The sequence below is a fragment of the Harpia harpyja genome, chromosome 4 (assembly GCF_026419915.1).
Source record: "Harpia harpyja isolate bHarHar1 chromosome 4, bHarHar1 primary haplotype, whole genome shotgun sequence".
Classification (NCBI taxonomy): domain Eukaryota; kingdom Metazoa; phylum Chordata; class Aves; order Accipitriformes; family Accipitridae; genus Harpia; species Harpia harpyja.
The window spans coordinates 59084140-59110291 of record NC_068943.1 but is presented as its reverse complement, the minus strand read 5'-3'; the positions used below and the strand labels follow the sequence as shown (position 1 = coordinate 59110291).

Sequence of the window (26152 nt, the reverse complement as noted above, 5' to 3'; positions counted from 1 at the left end):
TTAATCACCTATGGGAAGATATTGCCTTTTATGCCATAGCTCTTGAGCTTCTTTAGAAGCCAGCAGCAATATAAAACAGTTCACCCTTACCTCTGTGCTTTTTGAGCGCTTCAGAGAACTCAGAGACGTTGCGAGACACAACTTCCCTCTACAGAAGCCCTGTTGACTCTCCCCAGCTAATTTATGTGTTAATTTTATTCTGTGATAGAGTTTCTAGTCATTTGGCCAGTACAGACATCAGGTACAGACACAGAGAAAGCCACTGAAGGCTTTGTTCGATGTCCTGTGGAAAGGCAGTGCAGCTGACCTGGTCCAGGAACTGTTTGCAAAGCCCTTTCTTAGGAGGATGCAAAACCTTCCAGGGCTCCCCATGCATTAACTGTTGCACAGCCTCACAACAACTACTCACCTTGCCTGGACCCCTTAATCTACACACCAGTAGATTTAATACCACTGTATTAAAGAAGGCAGCTTATGGAGAGGCTGCTGGGAATTTGCTAGCTGGGGTCTTGGGAGGCAGAGCTTGTAAAATAGAAGTTTAATGAACAGGGTGCTGGGTAGAGGAGTTTAAAGTCATGCATAGTAATCTGCATCACCCAAGTCTCTGCCTCTAAGGTTGATGAAGGCATGATCAGTGAAAGCAGCTACACCCAGGAGCATCCCAGCAAGCAAAGGGCAGCTGGCTCCAGCAGGGGACCAAGGCCCCTGCAGAACCCAGGGCACAAGCAAGGCAGGAGCCAGGACAGTTGCTTTAGATGATTTACAGAGTTAGTGGAAGAGTGGTAGAATTCACCAATTTATTTGAAAATAAAACAACATAAGAGAATGACAAGAGCAATTGCATTATATAGAGTTTGTTCTTTGTTAAATGTAAACAACAGCACATGTTATTTTGGAAGATTTTTCTTTTGTAATAGTATTGCAAGATATTCAGCATCTGAAAGCACCTGCCATGTAGAAACACTTTCCAGACACCAGTGAGACACCATCAACTCTCAAGTAGGCACAGGAAATAGAGGCAGTGGGCCAATTCACTCAATCCACTTTTAGGCTTCTTAATACCAACTCAGCAGCAGTAAAGCCACATGAGAAAGCACTGATCCAGGATGAACTCACTCCACCAGTTCAAAGTTGTTTTGTTTTTTTTTTTCTCTAAAAAGGCTTCCTTTGAAGCAGCAGGCTTTACCCCAGATCAGGTATCATCTCATCTGTACATCTAACCTCTTGCCAGAGTGGCTACAAACCACGCTCCAGCAGGAGGCATCCAGCCAGCACAAACTGGGCACTGCTGGCTCAGCACAGCTCAGGGAAAGGCAACCCACCACACCATCTCATCTGTCTTACAGGCAGAGCAGGAACAGCACAAATCTGCTGTTATTGTGGGTCCACAGACAGAGACACTGACATAGTGACTGACTTAACTGAGAAAGTCAGGAAAAACCAGAGCAGAGACCCAGATATCCTACTGGATGCTGAAAAGTGAATGCATCTTTGGTTTCTAGAGCTACAACAGGCTGCAATAGGATGAAGGCTTGCAGAAGTATTCAGTCACTCCTCCTCCCCCCCCTTCGATATCAAACATCAGAGCTGACACCACAAAGGTAGATCTCTCAAGTTGTAATATCTGTTCCCATCATGAAGAGGAGGAGGGAGAGGAGCAGTCGCTGCCTGCAGGAGATCTGCTCACACCACTGGGGCTTGCAGACACCCAGCACTGAATGGCCAAAGGAATGACAGACCTCCCACTGCTCACCTTGACTCCCAGGGACAGTTCACTTAATGCTACACTTTAAGAAAAATGAACTACCGAGGAAAGAATATGAACAACTGTCTGTGTGAGCCTGCCAAGTGCCTGTCAACAGCCCTCATTGCATTGGCAGGAGCAGAGAGTCACAGCTCAGTCATCACAAAGGTATACAGGGCTGTTCAGCTGAAGGACCTTTTCCCGCACTGATTCAGAGTCAAACCAAATGAAGGAGCATGCAGATTCAAGGTGGGGCTCTAAGTAGCTGATCTGAGGGAATGTGGGAGCAGGACAGGTTTGCAGACACAAGCCATCCGCATTTGGAATGGAAAGCAATAGTTACAGAAGAGCACAAGGCAATTGATACAGGAAGGAAGGACCAGCAGATGCCCAATTCTCTTTTCTCCTTTTAAAGGATCTGCCACAACATGCCAGAGGTCTCAGGCCACTGTGCCTGATGGGGCTGTGGTTTCTGGTGCTTCCAGTGGTCTCTTACAGTGTCTCCATGTGACTAGTCCCAGCCGAACAGCAAAGATCAAGCAAGTCACTGCCAGCAGAACAACTAGAAGAGAAACACAGAAGCATGTTAGTGCATGAAAGAAAGTCAGTGATTCTTGTCATACCCCAGCTCCCCAGTATAGGCAGCATTCAGGGAAAGAGGAAAAAGAAACCCCCTGTATAGGAATCATTACCCCCCAGAGTTCAGACTTTCATGGCTATCCAGTCAAACTTGCCCAATGCTTCCAGGTCAAGACATTTCTAAAAGGGAGAAGGCTTTATAGACACAGGAATAAAAATTTATTACATTAACAAAACACTCCAAGAATAGTTCAACTATATAAAAAGAAACATACAGTAGTTTGGGAAAAGCAGATTCTCGCCCTACCAGCCAAACAAGCTGAACCACTAAGAAAGAAGTTTTGCTGGTAGAAATGCCTACTGCAGGAACACAGCTGTCTGCCAGAGATCACACATACCTCTACATTCCTGGTGGCCATAACCACCAGGAAATGAGTCTCCAGTGCCCTCATGCCTTTGGCAGACAAGCTCTGCTAAGTCCTGCTTGGTGTTTTGAGGCATTACCAGGATCCAGCTGCCCTTACAGCATAAGGTTACATATACTGGAGTGGCTGCGATAGTGGTGCCAGTCCAGAAATTGGCTTTAGCCACTGGTATGTAACAGTGGGAAGGCTGAAGGATGGGAACATGCTCCCCTCTGCTGACCCTACTGTGGGAACAGGCATCTCAAACTGCTACAGCAGGATTCAGAGTTCACACAGCTCAGTCCGTTTTGTGCCAGGATAAAACTACTCATGATGGCATAGCTTTTGCCAGGCTGTGATTGTACAGTATTTGGACAGCTTAAGCCCTTTTACGATGGATGACTACACTCAACTCAGCTACAGTGGCCTGCAGCAACCAAATAATCCCAGGAAAACTTGTTAAGGCTAGCCTGAGCTCTGTAGAGGAGGGGAGCATGTGCAGGGTTTTGCATTGTGAAATTTAGACACAACCCCTCCTTGGGTCAGAATGCACTGCTCCTATATCCCAAATGATATAGGGCAAATGGAAGTCCACAGCCTTCATCCCAGCCCCACTTTTCCTCTGGTCTGCCCTGCATCAGATGGAGCTACCAGCAGAGGACCCAAGTGGATGGTGGAGAATTGTAGGGCAAACATTGCACCAAGAAGTGAATTTGAGGCAACACAAGGTTTGAATCCAGCCCCAAGGCTCCTGGGCAATGATTTCTGCTCTACTCTTTACTTTGCAGAATGAATACCTTCTAATCAATCCTTAGTTCTGCTTTTTACAAATATACTTCAAGAGGCAAGTCTGTCTTTCTGCCCCTAATAGACAGGAAAGGTGTGGAAGTGTTTACTGGCTGCCTTTTCCAAGAGCTGGAAACAATCCAAAAGACTCACCTATGAAAATGCTGTTTGTTGTCGGGGATGAAAACGAGAAGTTCTTGCATGCACTGCCAGTCAGAGCTATTATCAGCACTGGGTAGACTGTAAGGTTATAGCGGACATACTTGTCAAGAACGAAGTTTTCTAGATAAAACCTGTGAAGACAAAGACACCAAAGTAAGCATTTTCTCTGTACATTTTTTCCCATAGAAAGTTTAAGAAAGGAATTGGACAAACAGTGGGTTTTTTGCAGGCCAGTTTGGACCAGAGTCCAAAATTGTTCACTTACTAAAATTCAGAAGATTCATTAAAAAATTATCTAAGGTAAGTTTAGGGAAAAAATAAAGCCATGTTTCATATGTTTTCCATATCAAGCCCTCACCTGCAAACCTAGGGCAGGCTGGGCTCATGCAAGTCACAGCAACCTGTTCCTGGCCCACAGCGTGTGCTTACTGGCATCGCTGAGGGTCAGGGAAGAAAGGCTCTGCCCAGGCTCCAGGTTCATCTGCCATGAATTATAACAGAGGCCTTTGTACACTGTGTTGGTAAAGGGACAGACCATGAATGAATTGGGACAGATAGTCCAACCCATTTGTGAGAGGTGGAAGGGGTCTTTCAGGCTTGGTGGGAACCCATGAGATTGCTTACCATATTACTAGGTCAAGAGCAAGGATGCTTAGAGAAGCAGTTGTTGCTGTCTCATTGGACACATTCCACTTGTAGATCAACACAATGGCAAAGTTCAGCAGAGTGGCAATGGTGGTCCATGTTGCATACAGTGCCAGCCCATTCTGGACCTGCCACATAGCACAGCAATTAGACAAGCAGTAATAAAAAAGGTAATTCCTGGTTGTCTTTTGTGACCCATAGGTCCTGGGGCAGTTAAGCCAGTCTTCTGGACCTAGCTGCAGGGGAAGTCCCTCAACAGGGAGAAGAGTTGAAGCCTTGGAGTCCCCAAATTACCCCCGAGAACCACCCCAGTGGCAGCCGCAGAATTCCCTGTACAAAGCCCTGCGACCCCAGCAAGGAGTTCCCATCTGCACCCCAAAGCACACAGGCTGCCTGGCTGCCCAGCCCAGTTGTTGCAGGCTGCTGTAACTGGCAGAGAGAACAGTTTTCTTGAATCTCAGCCACCTCCCAGCAAACATCTTTGCCACATGGAGCCTCCAGTAGGCAATATCAAGGGCTGGAGTCACTCCTGAGTGAGGATGGGGAACCCAGCTATATTCCCCTTTCCCTGTGTTATACTGGTGTCTCAGGAAATGCAATAGAAGGGTGTAAAGAGCAGAGCCTGCTCCCAGTTTGTGCCAAGATATGTAGACACATTTCCAGCAGGGTTGGTAGGAACTTTCCTGTGCAGGGCCTCTCAGCTTTGCAGGCTCCCCCTCCACTGAAAACCCTCCTAGATCCTTGGATGGGCTTTTTCAGCTGACTCGCTTTCTCACTGAGCAATGCCATCATCAAGCAAAGGAACCAAAGGTGGTTAGAGCACACAGAGCAGCCATGGGAGGAACTGCAGCACGAGGTGTCCTGGATGGGGAGTAAGGGATCAGGGTAGCAGGTTTGAGCTAGGAGAGGCACAGGGAGCGAAACCAAGGAGTGATGGAGTATTAGCATGTTTATCTTATTTTCTCTGTGCAGTTTGCCAAACACACCCCCACTCTTCTCGGGAGAAGCGAAAAGTCATTTTCTTTCAGAACTTGGCAAAACTCAGAAAGGCAGCTGTATTTGAAACCTTGAGCAGTGCATACTTCCCCATATAAGAACTACATAATTTTTTGCAGTCAGATACCTGGGACATCACCATCAGCTACAGCAACAGAAGCCACCCTTAGCAATGGCTTTTCCCTCTGCAAGAAATACTGTTCACACCCCAAACACAAGTCTGGGCTGAAGTTTTCATGCTTCACTGAAAACTTCATTCTGTAGCAGCTAGAGAAATACAAGGGATATACCTTGCTCTGAATCATGCCCATGATGTCTGACCAGAAACAGATGTAATTAAGCCCATGTGCACCTGCAGCAGGCACAAGTTAAAGTCACAACAGAAATCTTCCCTTGCTTATCTTCTGCCATTGAATCTTTCATTCTTGATACCTTCAGCACTGCACAGAGGTTTTTAGCATTTACTAACAGCACAGCTTCCCAAATGCCACTTACTAGGATGCGGATGAGCCAGAGCTCAGCTTTGTGACCCTTCACAAGCCACGAGGAATGGATGCTCAAGGCTTGGTGTGAAATGAAGAGGGAGGCACACGTGGTAAAAGTGAGAGCTGCCAGGAACACCAGGGCTGGTAGGAGGTATCTAGGACAAAGAACATGCACGCATACAGTACACAATACATTTTTTTCAGTGGTGTCACAATGCCTTAATTCATAGCTTTAGTGTTTGGCCTTTACTGACTTTAAGTTAATCAGCCTTTAATAAAGGTAATCACTACATGTAGCCCTCATTTTGACATACTGCTGTTTTACTCTGTTAATCACAAAGTTATTTTCCTGACTGCAACTGATTTCTTCACCTCTTGACAGTGGTGCTTTTATAAGCCTTTCACGTGACCATGATTATGAAAACAATCCAAGGCAAGGAGCTTAACTGTATTTATGAAGAGAGGCATGGCTCCTGTCTTACCTGTGGAGAAAAACACATGGAAGAACAGTAGCTTTGAGGAAATCTTAGACTTCAATAACTGATCCACCTCACAGGCAAGATGAAAACTTTGTGCAAAAACCCCAAACTTTTACAAAGGCCGCCTGTCCCAAGGCTTGCCATAGAGTTTTACAGGTGTGATTAAGTGTTCACACGCAGTGGAAAGGGCAAAATGAAGTATTGAGCCAGTCCCAAAAAAAGGGTTAGAAAGCATTTGTAACAAAAGGCAACTTACTCTCGGTCCCACAGAAACAGCCAACCAACATTGAGGCCATTATTCAGAATCCACGCCACATAAAGAGGTATTGGCAGCAAGTCTGGCTTTATGTAGACACATCCAAGTTCATTCCTGCCAGGAAAAGTGGGTATGGAGAAAGGAAAACAATGCCTGCATTGACCAACCAAACTTTCCTGGCCTCATTTTCCTCATACTAACAGGGACCCTACATTGGAGTTAAATATTTCGGCTTAAATCAGACTCTCTCCTCTGCATCCTTCTCTGACACAATACATTCCCTGTGGCTTTCCCCATCAGGACACTGTCCCATGGTACAGAACTCTTTGCTGGTCTCTGCACCACCACAGATTTAGTGGGTACTAAGGATTGCTCCACAGATGCTGCAAAGCTTGTGCCACTGGTGGTGGTACCACTGGCATGGTCATGGGATTCTAGCCCAGTTCCTGGGGAAAAAGGCTTTTGGGATCATAGTGCAAGTGCATATGTGTATATGTTGTGTGTGCATGCACATACGTGTATATGGACTTGATCACTCTTGTACAAACACATACTTCATTCTTCCTTCAACCTTCAGCGTTGGCCAGTATCAACTGAGTGACTTCTTATAAGTCATGTGAAAACAGCAGATACACAAGACTCAAACTAAGCCATCCATGGTTCTTCTCAACAGAAGAGCTGCAATGTAACTCTACCCCACAGAAGACATCACAGAATATTACAGATATTGCATGGTCCTGCATGAAGCAGTTATTGATCTCATAGCCCCAGGAAAAGCTTCAAGTCCAGTTCAGTGACCCAAGAGACTTCCCAATGTCAATTCTCTGATCTCTAACAGTAAGTAACCTAAAAGCATTAGCTCCGTAATTCATTAATTTTGCCCCTGTGGATTCTCAGCATCTAGCAGCAGGTAAGTGCAGCTACTGGGTAACTCTGTCAGATCACATGAATCAGTGGAAAACAGGCCTCAAAAGTTTACGTGCTTTGTAACACGTCCACACATTAGAGCCATTCGTACACACCTCGAAATTGCTTCCCAGCTTTGGATGCTGAACCTAAGAGACGCTCCAGCAGCAGACATTCAGCATGTCAAATCAAGAGGAATTGCAGTGGGTTTACTCTGACTAGAAACCCCAGAAAAGGGGGTAAGAGACTGAGCTACAGAAAGGAAGAGCCACTGTCCCTCATTTGTACTGTAAGCAGGGAAAATACCTTCGACAGATCCCTGACAAGGCGTAGAGAAGCCAGGCAAGCTGCCAGGCATAGATGACATTCCAGATGAGGAAAGTCCAGCCAGCTGGTGTGAAGTCAGTGTTGTACTTCTCCGAGATGTTTCCAGGGGTTGTCCTGAACAGACCTGTGGTGGTGAATGTTATTGCAGGCAAAAGCATTACCACATACCAAGGATGGGGAAAGACTGCTGGTTTCCCTCACCCTCCAATCTTCCTCAAAGCTTAGTCCATACTTCAATGGATCCGAGGGAGATGAGAGGATGCCCTTGGTGAAAACAAGCTGTGTGCTGCAGTTGGCTTGCCTTCAGACACCCATTATGGGATCGCTGTCCCTATGGGGAACCCTGAGCACCTTCCCTCTTATGCAGAACCAGAAAAGCCAGTTGCATGTGAAAGCCAGAGAGAAGCACAGTGTCCATTTCTGACAGATTCAGCTGGGTAGTGTTCAAACCAAGCACCACTGCCCTCTACAAACCCACAGCAGCAGCCTGAACAGCTTCCACCAGTGATACAAGGGCAATGTATGCAAAGATTGCCTTTCACCTGCCACTAGATCCAGGTTCACCAGGGACAAGACCATTTACTTGGATTTCAAGGGACTGGATAGGGCTCAGGCACCTGGGTATAACACCTGGAGGATGCACCTGCTACTTCTATCTTTCACAGATCAAGGTGTATTTGGAGAAGTAATGAGGTAACAAACAGAGCTATCCCATCTAAAGACACCTTATATCATTAAATGATATAATGCACAAAATCCACTTCTGAGCAAAGACAGTTTGCTTGTATTACCTTTGAGTATCCCAGTGGCATTTCCAGCATTCAGTATCACCATGACCGTGAACGTAGCCAGAGACAGAAACATCACCAAAATCTTCAGCTTGTGTATAGCATCCATTTTACCCTGCAACAAATTTGAGATATTGTTTGGCTATCCTAATATATGCCTAAGTTTGTTCCACATGCAAGAGGTCATTTTAGAAATAACATTGTAAATTCCCCAGTTTTGACTGCTGACTTATTTGTGGTGTTTTCATAAGAACTAAAAAGGCCTTGTGTGGGCTAGTAGCATCTTTCTTTGAAACAGCATCCTCTTGAAAGCAGCCAGTGTCAGCAGCCCAGAAAATAGCCTAAAACCAGGGCAAGCAGCTGATACTTCCCCAGAATACTCTTTCAACAGCTCAAGGATTTCTAGCAGTAGTGTCTTTAATAGTCTCTCATGAGTTTAAGACTGTAAACTCTCCAGATCCATGAAGTAACCCAATGATCTGGGGAAAAACCTGCCTCAGTGTCCAAGATTGTCCATTAACCTCTACCAGCCCCTAGCACTGCAGTGGCTAAAGACCCCCATACAAGTTTCAGATGGAGAGCAAACACTACAAACACATGGGAAGGCTGCCTGGGTTCTGGACAGCCCTGACCCACAGAAGCAAAGAGGCCTTGCTAAGTTGCAGATCTGAAATGGGAAGCCATGGTTTGCCCAACAAGCAGCCTGCTCTGCCACCACCCATCCCTTACTGGCATAGTGCAAGAGACATAGCTCAGGTTTGCCTATGGACATATTGCAAAGGTTTTAAGGTCTAAATAATTAGTGAGCAAGTGTAAAAATGATCCCAGCTTATCTTACATCACTATTGCAGTTTTACTGAAGCAAACAGGCTTATCAATTTTGCCTGCTTTAGGAAGGAAATATGAGAACATTAAAGTCTTGGCTTTGCAGCCATGTGCCTTTTAGTCCAACATAGCTTTTCACATTTACCTCTCTAATCCTATAACTCCTACAAAATAACATCTTTTCATGGTGGTATTATCTCCTCATCTACTGGCTGCAAATAAGATTTAAATGCTTTAGCAGGTCTCAAGAACTTTATAGAATTTACAATCTACATACTACTTTTTTTTCAAGGTTTTTTAAGTAGTGACTTTAGCTCTCCCAAGTGATCTCCAGTAGTCCACCATTTGTTATATCAAGGAAAAGTTCTGTGCCACCTGTAAGAGTAAGCATACATGCATCCACACTATAAGCAACAGCTTTATTTCCCCTCACAGCTCAGCACTTGAGCTGCCTTCTCTATACAATAGCACTTCAATGCCTTCCAGGGCTGGCAGGAATAACCACCGAGTTGTTCCAAGCTGCTCAGTGTTGAACTAATAAATTCCAGTTCCCACTTCAGTGAATGGTTTTATAGATCCGGGCTTTGTTCATGGACTGAGCTGCATCCAGACACATCACAAGGAAGTGGGAGGGGAAATTGTTTTCTGTAAATCCATACAAGCTTTTTGCTTTTCAATTCCATCTAAACAGAAAACCACTTTTTTTTTTAAATTAAAATCCTATCCAGAAGAACTCATTTAACTCAAGATATCAAATCCCAATTAGATTTATGTCAGTCAAATCCCAAAACAACTTATTGTTTTCAACAGATACACTGAATTAGCAAATTCTGAAAAAAAATCCACTTGTACTATTAAAGTTATCATTTCTGACTCAGGAAATAAGTGACCTGCAGATTTCTGAAAGCCAGGAAAATGTAGGAGGGAAAATACCACTGTACACTTGTCCTATTCTTATATTCTTTCCTTGAAGACTGACTTTTGGCCACTCTAAACCAGCACATGGGACTAGGTGGTCCTTTGATCTTACTGTCAGGCCAAACCTACGTTCTCCTGACAGTCCTATAATTGAATTCAGCACCACATTTCTTAGCATATTTGGAGGAGACTTGATTACACAGCTTTAGAGAAACCCATACTTGTTTACAGAAGTCTAGGAGGAAAGCGTTATTTTAAAAGAGGTCAATAGTTTCACTGCTGTCTCTCACCTCCTGCCTCCCTCTAATTTATTGCCAGCAATAAACATCTGCAATATTTCCCTGCCTGCAGTTATCACTCAAATACCCTTTAGAAGAACCAGAAATATTACTCACAAGGATCTACACAGGCTTTTTGGCAGCGTCTTACACCTGTAGTTCAGCTACCACCAGTGCTGGGGAGTATCCGCCGCTCAACCTTATCTAAAGAGATTTTATACAACTTTCAGCAGATTAATAATCATGCATTATTAAAAAAAAAAAATCACAGTAGTTAGACATGCTTTCCATCTAAGCTGCAGCCTCCAATTGGCTAAAGCCTTCCAAAACCAAGCACTTATGCAAGAGAAATGTGATTACTTAACAAGGGCCTTTTATAACAGCCAGAGCAATGCACACTCCCAACTTGCTGGCAGACAAAAGCTAATGAGTGCACGCTCTCAGGCTCTTGCCTGCTTCATCCTTCCCTAACTCTGCCGTGAGGAGGGAAACTCACCACTCCAGTGCAAAATATTGCAACTCAAAATTGTAGCCAGGGCAGCACTCCTGTGTGGGAGAAGGAACACTTGGAGGGGTAGCTGCAGAAACAGCCTGCATTTGGGGTTTGGGGAAGCTAGAGGTGTAACACATAGCAAGGTCTGGATCCTCTGAGCAGCTACAGATCTTCCTATAGCCCCAGAGGGAGCTGAAAGCTGAGCTTCTCTCAGGACTTGGCACTCAGGGCATTTTACAGTGTTACACATTGTATAGGTACGAGTAACTTCTCTTGCACAGCAAGCACATGTATAGTAATCCTGTATTTTTATACTTCACATCTATTCCTTGCAGTGCAGCACATAGTCTGTTGAAAATCCCTGAGCCTTACGGCTGGGCTTTAAGTAATTTCTAGACCTGAAGGACTCTAGAAACCCCAGGGAGAACCTTCCTGATGTCAGAACCAGAAAGGAAGGACAGGTGAGAAGGTAACCCCAAACCTGAAGTTCTAAATAGACTTTTCCAAGATTTTTTTTTTTTTTAAGAGATTGGTTTCAAGCATATTGCACAAGTAAATTTTTGTTTGCAGATATGGAAAATGCTCCTGCCCCCCACTGCAAGCCAGTCCCACAGAAGCAGAGCAAGCCACACTGATCAGTCTCCACCTGCATCTCTGCCCACTACAGGACTGCTGTCTCACCACATCCACTCCTCTCATTTTGTATTTCTGCTTGTTTCCCCTGAAATTTAAACTATTATAGCCAGTTAAAAATATGCTTCAGCATCAAAATGTTATTTATCTTGTGCAACTACTGTGCCTACCAAGCAGACAGTCTTGCTGGGGATTCCTCCATATCAAATAAAGGCAGTGAATAAACTAGCACCTATCCTCACCCATTAGAGGCAACATCACAGGGCTAGGTATGAACCCTGCTAAGGCTTCCTTGGCCTTTGGGGTAGGGGTACAAAGCCTACATGAATATGGATTTGCCAGCTGTGGGGAAGGGCAGGGCATCCAGCCAGCACTGCCACTGCCTACCTTTTCTCAGTGAAGGTCTGAGGTCCACCCTTTGAAGGTCTGAGGTCCACCCTTTGAAGGTCTGAGGTCCACCCTTTGAAGGTCTGAGGTCCACCCTTTGAAGGTCTGAGGTCCACCCTTTGAAGGTCTGAGGTCCACCCTTTGAAGGTCTGAGGTCCACCCTTTGAAGGTCTGAGGTCCACCCTTTGAAGGTCTGAGGTCCACCCTTTGAAGGTCTGAGGTCCACCCTTTGAAGGTCTGAGGTCCACCCTTTGAAGGTCTGAGGTCCACCCTTTGAAGGTCTGAGGTCCACCCTTTGAAGGTCTGAGGTCCACCCTTTGAAGGTCTGAGGTCCACCCTTTGAAGGTCTGAGGTCCACCCTTTGAAGGTCTGAGGTCCACCCTTTGAAGGTCTGAGGTCCACCCTTTGAAGGTCTGAGGTCCACCCTTTGAAGGTCTGAGGTCCACCCTTTGAAGGTCTGAGGTCCACCCTTTGAAGGTCTGAGGTCCACCCTTTGAAGGTCTGAGGTCCACCCTTTGAAGGTCTGAGGTCCACCCTTTGAAGGTCTGAGGTCCACCCTTTGAAGGTCTGAGGTCCACCCTTTGAAGGTCTGAGGTCCACCCTTTGAAGGTCTGAGGTCCACCCTTTGAAGGTATTCTGACGAGGAAACCAGTGGCTTAAGTATGATTATTTCATATCAGCCAGACAATACATCATGCTCTACACACCGATCACAGACAAGAATAGCTCATACATAACCTGTTCCTTGAAGAAAACTAAGGCCTGAGCTTACAGCATGGTGACATTAACACCTTCATCTCCTTTTTTCACTTTGTGTATCCCCCCCAGATATGTTCAGTGACTCTCCCCATGTCCTAGAAACTGCCGTTGGGTTACAAGTTTATAAGCACTGTTACAGCAAGTGCGGGCCGAAATACAAGCAGAACCATTACGTACATCATATGGTCCTCTCTTCCTAGTATATTAAAGTCTACAATGCACTTTTTCCACACTGGACCATGTCTTATTCATGGCTCACGTGTGTATGGTATTCATGGCTCATGGTGTGTATATATGCATATATACATTTTTACTTATCAGATAGTCCAAACGACCTCACCACAATGTCAGACATTACATTTTCATCCAACAAATGGGTGGTTTGAAATTCTTCACTTAATACAGACCACTATCTTACAACTATTAGGCAGAGCTGATCAGGTAGGTCCATGCTGATCTAAATCCAGGGCAAGTTCTGCATGCAGGAAACATTGGCCAGGTCAGAGAACCAACAAACACTTTGATGTCCCATGTTCTTGCTGGTTATTTCATAATGCCTCTGTCCTGGAATGAGACAACTGGAAGCAATGCCACCATAGTGGTGGCCTTGTCCTCTTGCTGCAGTAAGCCTGGCAGAAGCTTTAGGCCCACATTCTGGGTTTCCACAGTTATTTTTTCAGAATAAACTGCAACACAGGCCTTGGATAAAATATTCAAAATTATTTTATCATGCAGCTCTACAGAAATCCCTAAAGTAAGTTTGTAACATACAGAGGAATATACTCAGTGCTTATAAATGTGTTAAAACTGAATGGCTCTTGCTTCGCTAGGCTGCACAGCGTTGCCAAAAGTGGGAATGCTCAAGTACAGCTACAGCTCTACGATACCAATGTCAAACTCAAAGCAAGCATTTATGGAAAGGCCCTACCTTTCTAGTATATCTTCACTGAAAGATCTTTTAGACTTATGTCTTCCACATCGGTTTCAGTTGAATATCCTTGCTGGCCTGTTGAGGAAGAAAAATTATATTGTCAGATGAGTGACAAATGCAGTTATATACATTTCAGCCAAGAAACGGCTGTTAATGTTTGTATGGACAGACAAAGCAAAGTGTGATACGATCCACATTCCCAAAAAGATGTGTCTTGAAATCAAGATACCCAGCAACAATGCTGAATGAAATCACTGGAACCAATTCCACAACACAGCCAGTGTTCAATACTTTTGAAGACAAGCTGCTTTGAATCAAATACCAGTTTGTATTCACCTGGGTCATGATAGAGGAAGATAGTTTCCAGTCAACAGTTATTTTACCACCATGGCAGTTTTCCACTGATAAGCAGAGGAATATACGTACTCTTTCTGTATTACCAAAAAATCTTTAAGAAGGGTCTATCTTTAGATCCCTCATTTGTAAGTTTCCCAGTGCAAAAAAAATAGGAAAAAAGTTGCTTTTCAAGAAGAAGAGATCTGCCATGCCCATCCCTCTCCATACACACTCCCTGCAGCAGCATGTTGTGTTCCACCAGCATCAGTGCACCTCAGACACCAGTCCACATGCAATAGTGGGACTGGTTGCAATGGGACCACAGCTCTGCTGTCATTCCCCCATGCACTAGAAAGCAGTGTAAGCATTTACAAGGTGCTGAGCTAGCATGAGCAGACTTTGCACTGGAATTAATGTCCTGCTGACAAGAGGAAGATCCTCTTTTTTTTTTTTCTTTTAAACATGAATCTTCCTGCTAGTAGCTGAAATAAGACATTATGAGCACAGATAGTTTTGAGTCCCAGCACAGAAAAGGGAAGCCAATTGCTTTCTACCTAAAGGTACCACTGTGGAGGCCCTGCCCTCAAAATAAACTCATTTTGCACAGTGCAGGAACTAAGGCAAGTTCATCCATGGGCAGCTCACCCACTTAAAGGCACACACCATCATTAGCAGGAAACTCCAGAAGCAAAGCACCAGAAAAACCACTTTTCCTCACCAAGGAAGACTCTAATGTCATCTAGGACAGAAGCGTTTCTCCTATCTGGAAACCAGCACAAATAGTTGAAAAAAGCTAGTGCCAGGGTAGTGGTTATATTTACTTCCAGCCCAGGAACTCAAAATAAAATAGCCTGTGAAAAGGAGATGCTCTCAACACCAAAGGATGCGCACAGGCAGGGAAGAGCTGATCTGAAAAGCTGAGTCCCAGATGCAGATGTGAGATGACCGATACAACTCCTTGTCCCAGATGCAGCCACCAGCAGGGATCCCTGGTTCAAGTCAGAAACTCTCATTGCCCTGACCCACACTGAACTGCATGCGGGACAGCCATCGCAGCTACCCTGAACACCTCCCCAGCAAGGCAGGAGCTCAGCAACTCCAAACCAGACCACCAAAGCCTTTTGTCCCCATCAGCAGCAATGACTGGTTTAAATCCAAAACGCATTCTGCATACTCAGAGCTCCAGTTTAATCTTTACAGCCACTTGCTTTAACTCCAGCCTCTCCAAATGTGCCAGGCAAACTGGCACCCAAGAGTCAGCATCTGCGTTGAAAATAATTTCCAGGCCAAGTTCAGCAAATGTTGACAACCAAATACACTAATCTTCTAACAACAGATCAAGATCCTAATCCTGCTGTGGGTTAATCTGGGTGCCTTCAGTGCCAGGGATTAGCCTTTCTACACTGCTAGAAGGGATGGGATTTGACCGGACGCACTAGGATGGGCACACAGTGAAGGGGATCTGTGTTAGCAATCCCCTTTGGGTATTTTAAGAAGGAAAATCATCTGATTTTTATTGTTGGAGAACAGAACAGATCCATTCTTTGGCAGTAGGGAAATCTCCCTAAGTTTGAGGGAACAAGAATAGTGATAGGAATCCACTACCCACTTATTTTCAACCAGACTTTAAGGCAGCTGCCATGCTAAAATTCATTGACTGATCTCCAAATCTTTTCACTGAGCTCTAGATTAAGGACATTGTTGTAAGCATTTAAGTAACTCAAAACTAACCCCTGCCCCACTCCTGTGAGAGAAAGAGCAGAAAAAAGACAATGCAATTCTGTCTTTAAGCTAAACTTTGAGACAAACAACAGAAAATATTCTCCCCAGATGTTCTCACTTACTGATTAAGTATTGGTAAGTTTGCCTTCTTCAAGGGCAGCCCAAGAGGCAGCAGCAGTGTCTGGCAGGCAGCATCCACAACATCAGACTGGAAGCACAGCAGCAGGCAGCACTTTCTGGAGCTGGCAGGCAGACTACAGGTACAAGAAACCAGAAACTCACCTGTGCCACCCACCCCTTCAAACAGGATGACTGTGAAGAGATGACAAAACCAGTAGAGTTAAGCAGGGATGAACAAATACACATTTATATGGCTTGATACCTCCATTTTGTAAGCTTTATTTTATTCAATCACATGGCACTACTGCTGCTCACAGGACTCCCCCGTGTCCTCCTCTGTCACTGAAGGAGTGACACACAACCAACAGCATCCATTCAGTACTTTCTTTGGCCAGCATCACTTCTGTATCGTTACTGATTTTAATACAGACATATTTGCCTCCTGGGTAGCTTTTCTCTGCCCTTACTGCTATCACCCTGAATGCTTCACAAGCTTTTTTTTTTTTTTTTTGTTCCCCTCACCACAACTCCATGAGAAAGAGCAAAAGGCGCCCAGGAAAGAAGCCCCTTGCACTGACAGCAGCACAGCAGGTGTCTATAAGCCCTCAGTGGGTATAGATAGCTATTTTGCAGAGCCCCCATGGCCACCCAGCGTGGTCAGGAACAGAGACAGACAGGAAGGGAGAAAAGGCACCTGGATTATAGTCAGAGCACAAGTTTTTCTGACTTCTGGTAGAGCAGAGAGCTGCCTTCATTTTATAGCTACAGCATCCAGGTCAGCAAAAACCTCTCACACAGAAAGCCTGCTTTGTAACTTAGGTGGCCTGATTTTCTTTATAGCATTTTTGTGGCACTTTATATGTTTAAATGCAGAAGTGTCACCTATAATTGACAGCATTCAATGCATCTCTCAAAAGGGCAACATGCATCTCAAGATGACCATCTAGAAAACGAGAAACACCACAAACATTTTGATTGCAATAGTTTTCCTACAAAAGGGCAGCATGAAGCGTAAACAGACAACTTCAATTCGCAGCAGTTGAGTGCCTGACTTTAGCATGAATACTCCTTTAACATAGCAATTTTGCAATTTAATTATCAAGGTATTATTTTAAAGGCAACTGGAGTATATATAAAATGCCATCACATGGCTATATATCACCTCCTACATGAATCATTAGCAGAACTGGAACATTTAGTTCCATCACTGTGGGACATTAGTAGAACAAAACTCAGTGCTAGACCTTACAGACAGGGAAGGTGATTTTTATTAAAAAGAATCCAATAAGTTGATTCTACCCACTCTCCCATCAACATACTTGCATGCACAGAGCTGTATCCATCAGTCTAGCCAGGATCACCTGTGTGCAGCAGGAAGCACATGTGATAACACCATCACCACCTCACTGCATCTCCTGGGCTCCTCTATTTTTTGGATGCATCTTTTATACCTTTTAGCAGTGGATACTACAATCTCGAGCCTCACTGTCTTGCCTCACCCTTCAAGAGTTTCAGGCAAAACTGAGTCTTCTGTTATCCTTATCTGGATATTTCACAGTTTCAATACTGTTGGTCATCAACTTGTCACCTTATTTCTAAGACCTCAATTTGGTTTTTGCCTTTTGTTTCTTTGCATGAAACACATGGGGTGGCTCTGCAGCAATACATGCCACTCCTTTAACCCTTCATCTGCTGTTTTTCTGGTCTCTTCAGCTGTGCATTTCCATTCACACCAATATTAGTATTTCTGTCAAAAATCTCTACATCAGGCAGGTGTTAATCACAAGATGCTGGCACAGCTAATACAAGTCAAAGCTGTTAACTTTCTGTGGACCAGGCCAGGGGACAACCTTGGCAACTAATTACACAGCTTTTGGCTGGCCATACAGATATATGGACATTGAAGATTTCTGCATATTGTGGCAAATTTCAGACAGCAGTGTCTCTAAGTGGTTCTCGTGTATATGTTACCATACAAGCTTCATTCATCCTCTTTCCCATATCCCTCATCCTTGCTTGTGCATCCACTCAGTGCACATCTGTCTCAGTTCTCATCATTCCACATAATTGCCCCATCCCCTTCCTCCTAGGGAAAATAACTTTTCTAAGGGCTGTTTCTGCCAGCTTCTACCTTCTCCTCCCCCACAACATGGATGTGCACAAGGATTTTCAGACCTATGACTTGACAGAATTATTTGGCTACTTTTCACAAAGGCAAAAAAAGCACACCCTTTGCTCCAGGTTGATCTTCCAGCCAAATTCCCAGGCCACCTTTCAGAACATGGGAGTGTTAAAATAATTAGACAGCTATTTCAGTCAGAAATTTAAGACAAAACATCAGTTTCCTCCTAAACTTCGTCAAAAACAGCAAGACCTTTTGTATTATAACTTCTCAGAAAAAAGCAAGCCTGAGGCAAGCAAGAAACAATGGAAAACAGCAGTAACAAGGGAAAACTGGAGCCAAAGAAGAAATTTTGGTTAAGTCAAATGAAGAAAGGGAGCTCTAGCAGGAAGCATAAGGAAGCTATAGCTGTAAACAATGTTGTCATTTTGGCCTACACAAAATGCATTTATTAATGAAGACATATATGCACACCCACATATGTAGATCCTCACAGAGTGCTCTGCAGCCTCTCCAGGGTCATGGAATACACTGCTTTTCTCACTCAAGCTGGAGACCAAGCATGCCCATGGAAAGCCAGCTAGAGACAGGGGCTTTACATCTCAAGGAGGTGAAATGCTGCTTCTCACAGAGGCTTTTTTTCAGCCTACAAAGGTTCCTGGGCCCCACCACACACCACTTGAGACCTGCCTACTCCTGCACAGGTAGTTAAGGACCTAATCCCAATGCATCTGGTGATTTGGGGTTACCTCTGTTTTGGACCTGAGGTGCCTTAGAAGAGGCTTATTCTTTGGAGCGACTGGAGTTCCTTCCTCAGATAACACAAGAAGGTGTCTAAAGAACAGGCATCCAGAAGGGTCAGCAGCAAGATCAGCCACCTCTTTTGAAAACCACTAGTAGCAAACTAATGAGGACTGAGCTCCCACAGTGTCAGAAAAAGCCAATGAGAGTCCCAGCCCTGTGCACCTTGGGAAGGCAGCATCAACTCCGCAACACCAGCCTCTTACCATATTTTCCACTGAACACCAAAAACCTGTTGTCTTAGTCCAAAAACCCTTCAGGGTTATCATGGTGTTACTTTTTGCAACTCAATCTTCAAAGCAGTGCCCGCCCTTCCTCCCTTTCTTCCTTCCTACTAATTAATTTTTAGTGAAACTTAATGTGTTAGCAGTTTTGATCTGGTTATTCTGTTGAGACTTGTCTGGAGTCAAAATCCACAAAGTCTCAGTAGTGCCATCAATGCAAGCTCACTCTCTCTGGATAATATGGCAACATCCTTTTCTTCTGCATTACAGTTTCCAAGTGTCTGAAAGTGCCATCAGCACAGGGCTCTGGTAGTCTTACAGTCTAAGGCACATTACTGGCATGGAGTGTGAACCATACCTAATACAGGTGGCTGACCAGTCAATCCCCACACCTCTTTTGTCAGCATTACAAGCTCAGACCATCACACAAGTTGAGGCATATCATGGCTTATTTTGTTTTAAAGTCTGTGGAAGTGACAGAGTCAGGTCCTATAGATCTACACAGCATCATTCTCACTAAGCGTATTTTTTTTTTTTTTAAGACACAGAAAGGTTATTACTGCAAAAGAGATTATTTAAAGGCTACATAATCTGCCAGTCTACCACGTGGCCCTGCAAAGCTCCTATGTATAAACACTAGCAGGTACAAACCCCACTTTGAGCAACTACCTGTAAGCAACTGGGAATCAAGGAGAATCAGGGCTAGTATTAATTATGAAAAGACTTGCTCTGACCACAGATACTTTCTTGGATACCTCACCAAGAATGTGAGAGGGAGAGCACATGAATTCCACCTTTAAAATTAGGAAATGCACACTGAAGAGAGCAAACCTCAACAGCAACATTTTTTTTCTGCAGGGTAAAATAGTCCACACCTGACATGCAAGACTGTTTTCCTTAAGTGGGTTTGAACCACAACAGCTCGTGTTTCCCTTCCTAATGCATTCATCCTTTGTGGCAAGTGTAGTTCAAACCTACCTGTTACAGTAATAAAACAAAGTAATAACTACTACATTCATCATTCATTATGATGAAAGGACGATCTGTCATGGCTGGATCACGTTATATCCATGTAGGCTATAAATCTCCTCTGACTTCACTCACCATAAAAAGAGCACTTACCCAATCAGAGAAAGCTACTGAGCCACAGACATGCTCTCAAGACATGTAAGTGTTTTCCAGGAACACGTCTCTCACTTGGCAGGATTCAGCTGAAAGGAGAACCCTGGGTGATATGGCACAGCAGTGAAAGCCTTCTTTTGCAATATACCATACAACAGAAAGTGGAAGTGTTTGAAGGAAGAGAATTCCAGTTTTGCTGGAGGAAGAGGCATCACAATCACTTAAACTCTTAATATTAAAAGCCATTACTCTATGCGTTCACACCCTATGCACACCATACTGAAGAAGCTCCACTTCCAAAGGCTGCTCCAGCTGCCAGATACACCTTTTATACATTAACATCTACATCCAACAGAAAAGGAAGTTAATATTTAAAACCAAACAAAACCCCTCAAAGTCTCAGTAGACTCTCCTACCTACACCATCCTGGCCATCAGCAGGAGGCTATCCACATACACCAGCAGGGTCTCCACAAGTACTGATGGTTTACTCAGACCCCTGGGTGCACAGCACCAGAACAGCCCTGCTACATTTCAGCCCTCCCAACCATCAGTGAGAGTCAGACTTATGCCCAAAAGGTCATTGGTCTCTTAAAATAAGAGAGCTTGGAAAAGAGCTCAGACCATGCCAGAAGGACAAGTGCTAAGCTAAGGCCTCCCAGCTAGACTGTCTGGGGGATCTTTGTGCCTTGCATAAGGCTAGAGCTTGTTGCTCAAAACTACTCTTTCATGGCAGTCACAGACAGCAAGATTTCATCATCAGTCAATAGAGTTTGCAGAGATGTTTCAGAGAAACCATCTCATCGACAGCTCTTAAGAAAACCTGTGAGACCATCCTGAGAAGAGGATTATAGATATAAAAAAATTCAGTGGGCTTGAGTCTTCACTTAACTGAAAGCAAAGACCAGCTTGTGGGTAGAAACCTAACAGACAGCAAGGAGGTGAGCAGGCTGAGGAACCCTGTGGTAGGCAACAGGGAGGCTCAACAGGCCTTGAGCAGATGGTGGCACGATAGGCTTCTCCACCTTCTTACAAGAGGATAAATCTGTTCATGATCTTAAATATAAACCTGTTCCCCAGAGGAAAATATTAGGTGAGATAGCTTCCGGGAGAAATATAAGCAGGAAAAAAAAATACATATATACATGTAACAAGAGGAACTCCTGTTGAAAAACCCTGGAGGAGATAGTTACCTGAAGGACAAGAAGTGGAAGAGTAGCAATAGCATTTACCTATGTTAGGGACCAGCACCGCCCCACAAAGGGGGACAAGGACACCCCGGCACAGGCAGTGCCCTCGCCCACCGGCACAGTCCCACAGTACCTGAGCAGGGCTAGGTGCCGGGAGCAGCTTCCATCAGCAGCCCCAGACACAGCAAAGGGGGACACCAAGTCCAGGCTTCACCCAGGGGTTGCAGTCAGTAAAGGGGGCTAGAGGCAAGCTACCACACATCCCCAAAGGCCCCACCCAGACAGCAAAACCAGAGACCAATTCAACTCAAAGCAGCCCAAGGCTGAGCTTAAATAGAGCTGCTGGGCAGAGGGTGTGGGTGGAGGCTCCAGCTGAGGCTGCTCAGAGCAATTAGGACCCATGGGTGCACTGGGAGCTTGTAGGGTTTTTTGCTGAAACCCCACAGCTGCAGCAGGTCACAGCCAGGAAGCTGGAGGAGCAGAAGCAGGTGCAGGAGCAGGAGCAGGAGGATTGTGTCCTCCATGAGGAGCAATTGCAGCTGGGAGGCTTCTTCCCATTGCATGCAGCAGCATTGTGCAGACATCTAGCAGGGCCTTTGCCTGCTGTGCAAATGAGGACGACTGACCACTACAGTCCTTTGTTCTTTCTTTTGTCTGGCTGCTGTGACTGTCAGGAATTATAAACATCAGCTCTAGGGTTTTTGGTGTTGGTGCCAAAAGGCAGAGCAGTCAGAAGCTGTACCTCCTCTTCCTTTCCCATTTAAAATGCTGCAGCCAAAAACTAAAAAGATTTTTCTTCTCAGTGCCACATAAACCTTAATGAAAAAAGAAAAACCACAGACTTAAATGCTCTGTGTCTTGAAAGGCTGTCTAAACTGGTGCTTGATGGGCATAAAATGCCCCTTCCCCCAGAGCTGTGGTAGGGAAGACCTCCAGTTTATTCCCCACTAGTGCCTGCAGACTTTTCTTCTCCCTCTTTTTACTTTTTTTTTCTTGTTTCTTTCACCCGCCTCCATTCACGGCACTTCTTTTGGCATCAGCATCCCCTTTCCTGGTGCCACGTAAAAATCCCTCCCTTACATAACGGAGCTTTTCACAAGGCCCCAGGGCAGCTCCCCTCTCTCAGAAAAAACAAGCAGCACATTCACTGAAAAGATCTGGGAAGGTCAAGCTTGTCTCTTTGCTTCCAGGCTTGGGATGCCACTGACACCCTGCAGAAATGCTCATCTTGAGAATAGTTAATAGGGAAAATGCCAGTAGGTGGTGTCCAAGAATTGCTTCTGAATTCCGTGATGCCAGTGAAACCTGTACTACACCCAGGGCTCCTCTCACAGCTGTTGGCACCTGCACAGTGGAAGGAGGTGCAGGGGGGCTGCGGTGGCATCTCCACTCACAGCACCTTCAGCTGACAGCTGCTGCCTTCCTCCAGCCTTCCGTCTGGTTTTCACAAATAAGCAACTTTTCTGGACATTGCTCCTGAAGCTCCTCTCTTTTGAGATTTCTCCTCTGAAGAAGGTAGCTGGGCAACAGATCAGGCCACCCCCGGAACAAGGAGCCAGAGTCTCCACTTCTCTCTTTAAGCACTTGAGGCAAAAAGCAGCACGTGGGTATCTTTAAGTGCCATCTGATCTGAAAGCCGTGAATCTAAAGTCACACTGGAGAATCTTAAACAGGAGATAAATATAGGTACATGCGTGTATATGTATGTAGCATCCAAAAATGTCGATGACCACTTCAACTCAACCTAGTTAAGACAGCAAGTTTTCAAAGGTACATTTAAACCAGAAGAAGTGTCTGCCGCACGTGTTTCTGTCCTGGAGAACATTGATGATGGCATAACCAGACACAGCTCGTGGCTTCTCAGCCACAGAGGCAGAACTGATCGTTGCTGCCTTTGGGATCTAGCCAGGTGTGGAAGGAGGGACTGGGATGGAGAAACCATGAAAGCGTGGCTTACTGCTTTGGCTGGCGAAACGGGCAGAGAGGAGTGACTGTTGCTGCGGCAAAGGGCTACTTTACCTTGCTGTCAACACCAGCCAGTATGGCTTCCAGGGCTCTTGTGACTGCTCTCCATCAGTCTGCTGCAACAAGTAACCTACACTTAATGCTTGGCCTGGCCGAGTCCGCCCTTTCTTAATGCCAGAAGCTCTCCCTTGCCAGAGCTGCACAGGGAAACCCCCTCAGCTGTGTGCACGTGTGCACCCAACCCACACCTTGAGACAAGCATCCCCGCGGTGCCTCTTCCCACGCTTGTGGCTCGGAGGGGCTGGCAGCTGCCCGGAGGAAGGAGTTAATCAGATCCAGGCAAGGGAGGTCACGGCAAAGGCCAAGCGCAGACTTTGGCTGTGTGAGCATAGACCGATGCTAGACCTGGGCACTGAATTTCAATTGTCAGGGCTATCCCTGGCAGGTGTCTGGCTTGTGCAATTTAACACTCATCCAGAAGGTTTCTGGGCATGGCTTGGGAATTAGCAAAAGCCAGGGAGAGCTCCCAGGAGGCCATGTGGAGTCAGTCATCATCTTTTGACAGCTGAGTGAGTTTAATTGTATGGACACAAGCTCGTCTCTGCCAGTTAGCCTCGGCACCAGAGGAAGGCCCTGGGTGTGATTAATTTGTTAGGATAGACGTGGCCTCAGAGAACTTCCTTTCTAACCTGGGTCTCAGCTCCAGCCCTCCTCTGACTTTTTTCTAACTTGCTACAGACAGCCAATTCCCTTCTTTTCTACCATTTTGTGATTCCCCGCGCAGCAGCACTTGCATATTTTCTGCCCTCATGTTGCTGTGCTCCTGCTAGTCCCTTTGCCCCATCCCAAGTTTCTCCTGTGGAAGCCTTTGGGGCAGGGGCTGTGTTCTTCCTGCAGCACAGGTGCCTGGCTAGAGCCCCATCCTCGCTCACCCTTAAGCTTTAGTGGGATAAAAATGACAGCTACATTGTCCCATAGTAAGCTGAGCAAATGCTAAATAGGTCTTCTGCTTGTGGCTGGAAGCAAAAACTATGATTCCTATTTACAGGTTTCTCTCTGCCATCAGAGTTACCCCTTGGCACGGTTATAGCTACTTCCACTCTCAGCTAAAGCAGGTATTGCTCGGGGAGCGAGCAGCAAGCTACCCGCTGGCTGTGCTAAAGCATGTTATTTCAGCCTGGAGTAGAAATACCTCCCTCTTTTGAAAGCCTCACTGCTGCAATGTAATAAGTCATCAGTAAGTGCTAAAAAAATCTCATTCTGGGCATTTTAACTTGATTTGCTTCCCGGAGTTAGATAAATGGCTGCAGACACACGCCACTGTGCTCAGGGAGCTGCAGGGAGAGGAGTCTGATCTATTGCAAAAGCTCAAGGTTACATTTTGACCCAAAACAGGAAAGGGATGTCACTTGTGTAGTGATAAATTCTCCTCATTTGCTGAGACAACTTCTATCACAACTGTAGGGAAAAAAAAAGGTAAGTAAGTCAGATGGGTGGAGAGACCTCCAGAGAGCCCGTGGACGTGCTGCGAGCACCTTGACTTCCACAGCTGTTATGATAGCTGGAGGTGCATAAGGAGGACACAGCTCAGCATAGCTCTGCACCCAGGCTGTGTAGGCACTGAGAAAACAGAGAGTTTGAATATTCCTGGCCCGGAGACAGCGAGAGGGGTGAAAGAGAGATCCCTTCCTCTGCTTTGGCACTGTTTATTCAGAACAGAACATTTTAAGGCTATCCTTCTCCATCGTCAGCCTTTTGGGAGAACAATGGCTAAATGCTGCCTTTGAGGAATCAGTGCCTGGCTTATCTCATCTCCGCACCTCTTAGTACAGGCTATTCTTCCAGGCGCATGGCTTGGCTTTTGGGAGCAAGGAGTCGCCCAGCGCAAGTCTCGATGGCCACGGGTCCTAGCTGTGCCTGCACGGATGGTGAGGGGCAGGTCAGAACAAAACCAATGCAGGTTGGAAAGCAAGAAGCCTAAGTGGATGGCATAGAGTGTATATCACTCTGGCTTCATCCTACACCACTGACTTTCCCGACTGGGATAAAGCCAGGAGTCCCAGGTTAGCAGAGCTGCAGTGGTGGAGACGCAGAGAGCAGCTGGGTGGGCGATGCCGCAGCAGGAGCCCTTTCCCACAAGCATACTTTAGGATTACTGTGAGGACAAAACTATGAGGAACAAACTGGTCTCTCAGACATACAACGTGCAGGTTCCTGACGCTGGTCCGGGTTCACTAAATGCCAGACCATAGGCAATAGGTGTATCCCAGAGCCATTTCAGCTGGCCATGAGACTGGCTGGCTACCCTTCAGGCCACCCTCAGCTTTGCCCCATAGGGACTTTTTGCCTTGTTTATCCCGCTGCAGTTGCTACCTGATAGAGATGGCACTGGGATCCAGTGACTAAGGCATGAATGGCAGTCAGGAAAACCGGTTTCTGTTCCCATCTCTGCTACTGATTTGCTGTATATCCATGAGTAGTTAATTAAGCCTCAGCTTTCCCCACTTTAGAACTGCGATAATTACATTTATCTCTCTTTGTGAAAAGCAAGGGCTTGGAGACATTTGGATAAAAGCCCTCAAAGAGCCAAGTGTTGTTATAGTTTAGTTAGTTATAATAATCTTGGTCCTCCCTGAATTTATAAAAGTTGTCCTGTTCCAGTGACTGTTTCATAGACAAGGCAGAAAAACCAGGAACATAATTAGAGAGTGACTCCATATTCTGCTGCGGGCTCCTTACATTGCATTTATTTGGCTAAACCCAGCTCACC

At 45.4% G+C, this 26152-nt stretch overlaps 1 protein-coding gene across 2 annotated transcripts; it reads right to left on the bottom strand.

The window, feature by feature from the left end:
• Nucleotides 1-1142: 1142 nt before the first annotated feature.
• Nucleotides 1143-16153, bottom strand: LOC128140465 (uncharacterized). 2 transcript variants are annotated; one of them, XM_052784205.1, is made up of 10 exons: nucleotides 15962-16153; nucleotides 13779-13856; nucleotides 10696-10782; nucleotides 8561-8672; nucleotides 7749-7893; nucleotides 6537-6650; nucleotides 5812-5956; nucleotides 4300-4448; nucleotides 3667-3806; nucleotides 1143-2306 (listed from the first exon to the last, which is right to left on the bottom strand). In XM_052784205.1, the coding sequence occupies exons 4-10, from the start codon at nucleotides 8664-8666 to the stop codon at nucleotides 2185-2187; spliced, it is 921 nt and encodes a 306-aa protein (XP_052640165.1). In that variant the 5' UTR covers nucleotides 8667-8672; nucleotides 10696-10782; nucleotides 13779-13856; nucleotides 15962-16153; the 3' UTR covers nucleotides 1143-2184. The 2 variants fall into 2 exon arrangements, with proteins under 2 accessions (XP_052640165.1, XP_052640164.1); XM_052784204.1 differs by lacking the exons at nucleotides 13779-13856; nucleotides 15962-16153 and having other exon boundaries at nucleotides 10696-11007.
• Nucleotides 16154-26152: the final 9999 nt, after the last annotated feature.

Coding starts and splice junctions, on each gene's coding strand:
- LOC128140465 (XM_052784205.1), bottom strand. CDS start 8,666: ATGGATGCTATACACAAGCTGAAGATTTTGGTGATGTTTCTGTCTCTG. Junction 4,449..5,811: donor TCTGGCTCATCCGCATCCTA/GTAAGTGGCATT, acceptor GCTATGTGGCAG/GTCCAGAATGGGCTGGCACT. Junction 3,807..4,299: donor GCTCTTGACCTAGTAATATG/GTAAGCAATCTC, acceptor TTGTCTTCACAG/GTTTTATCTAGAAAACTTCG.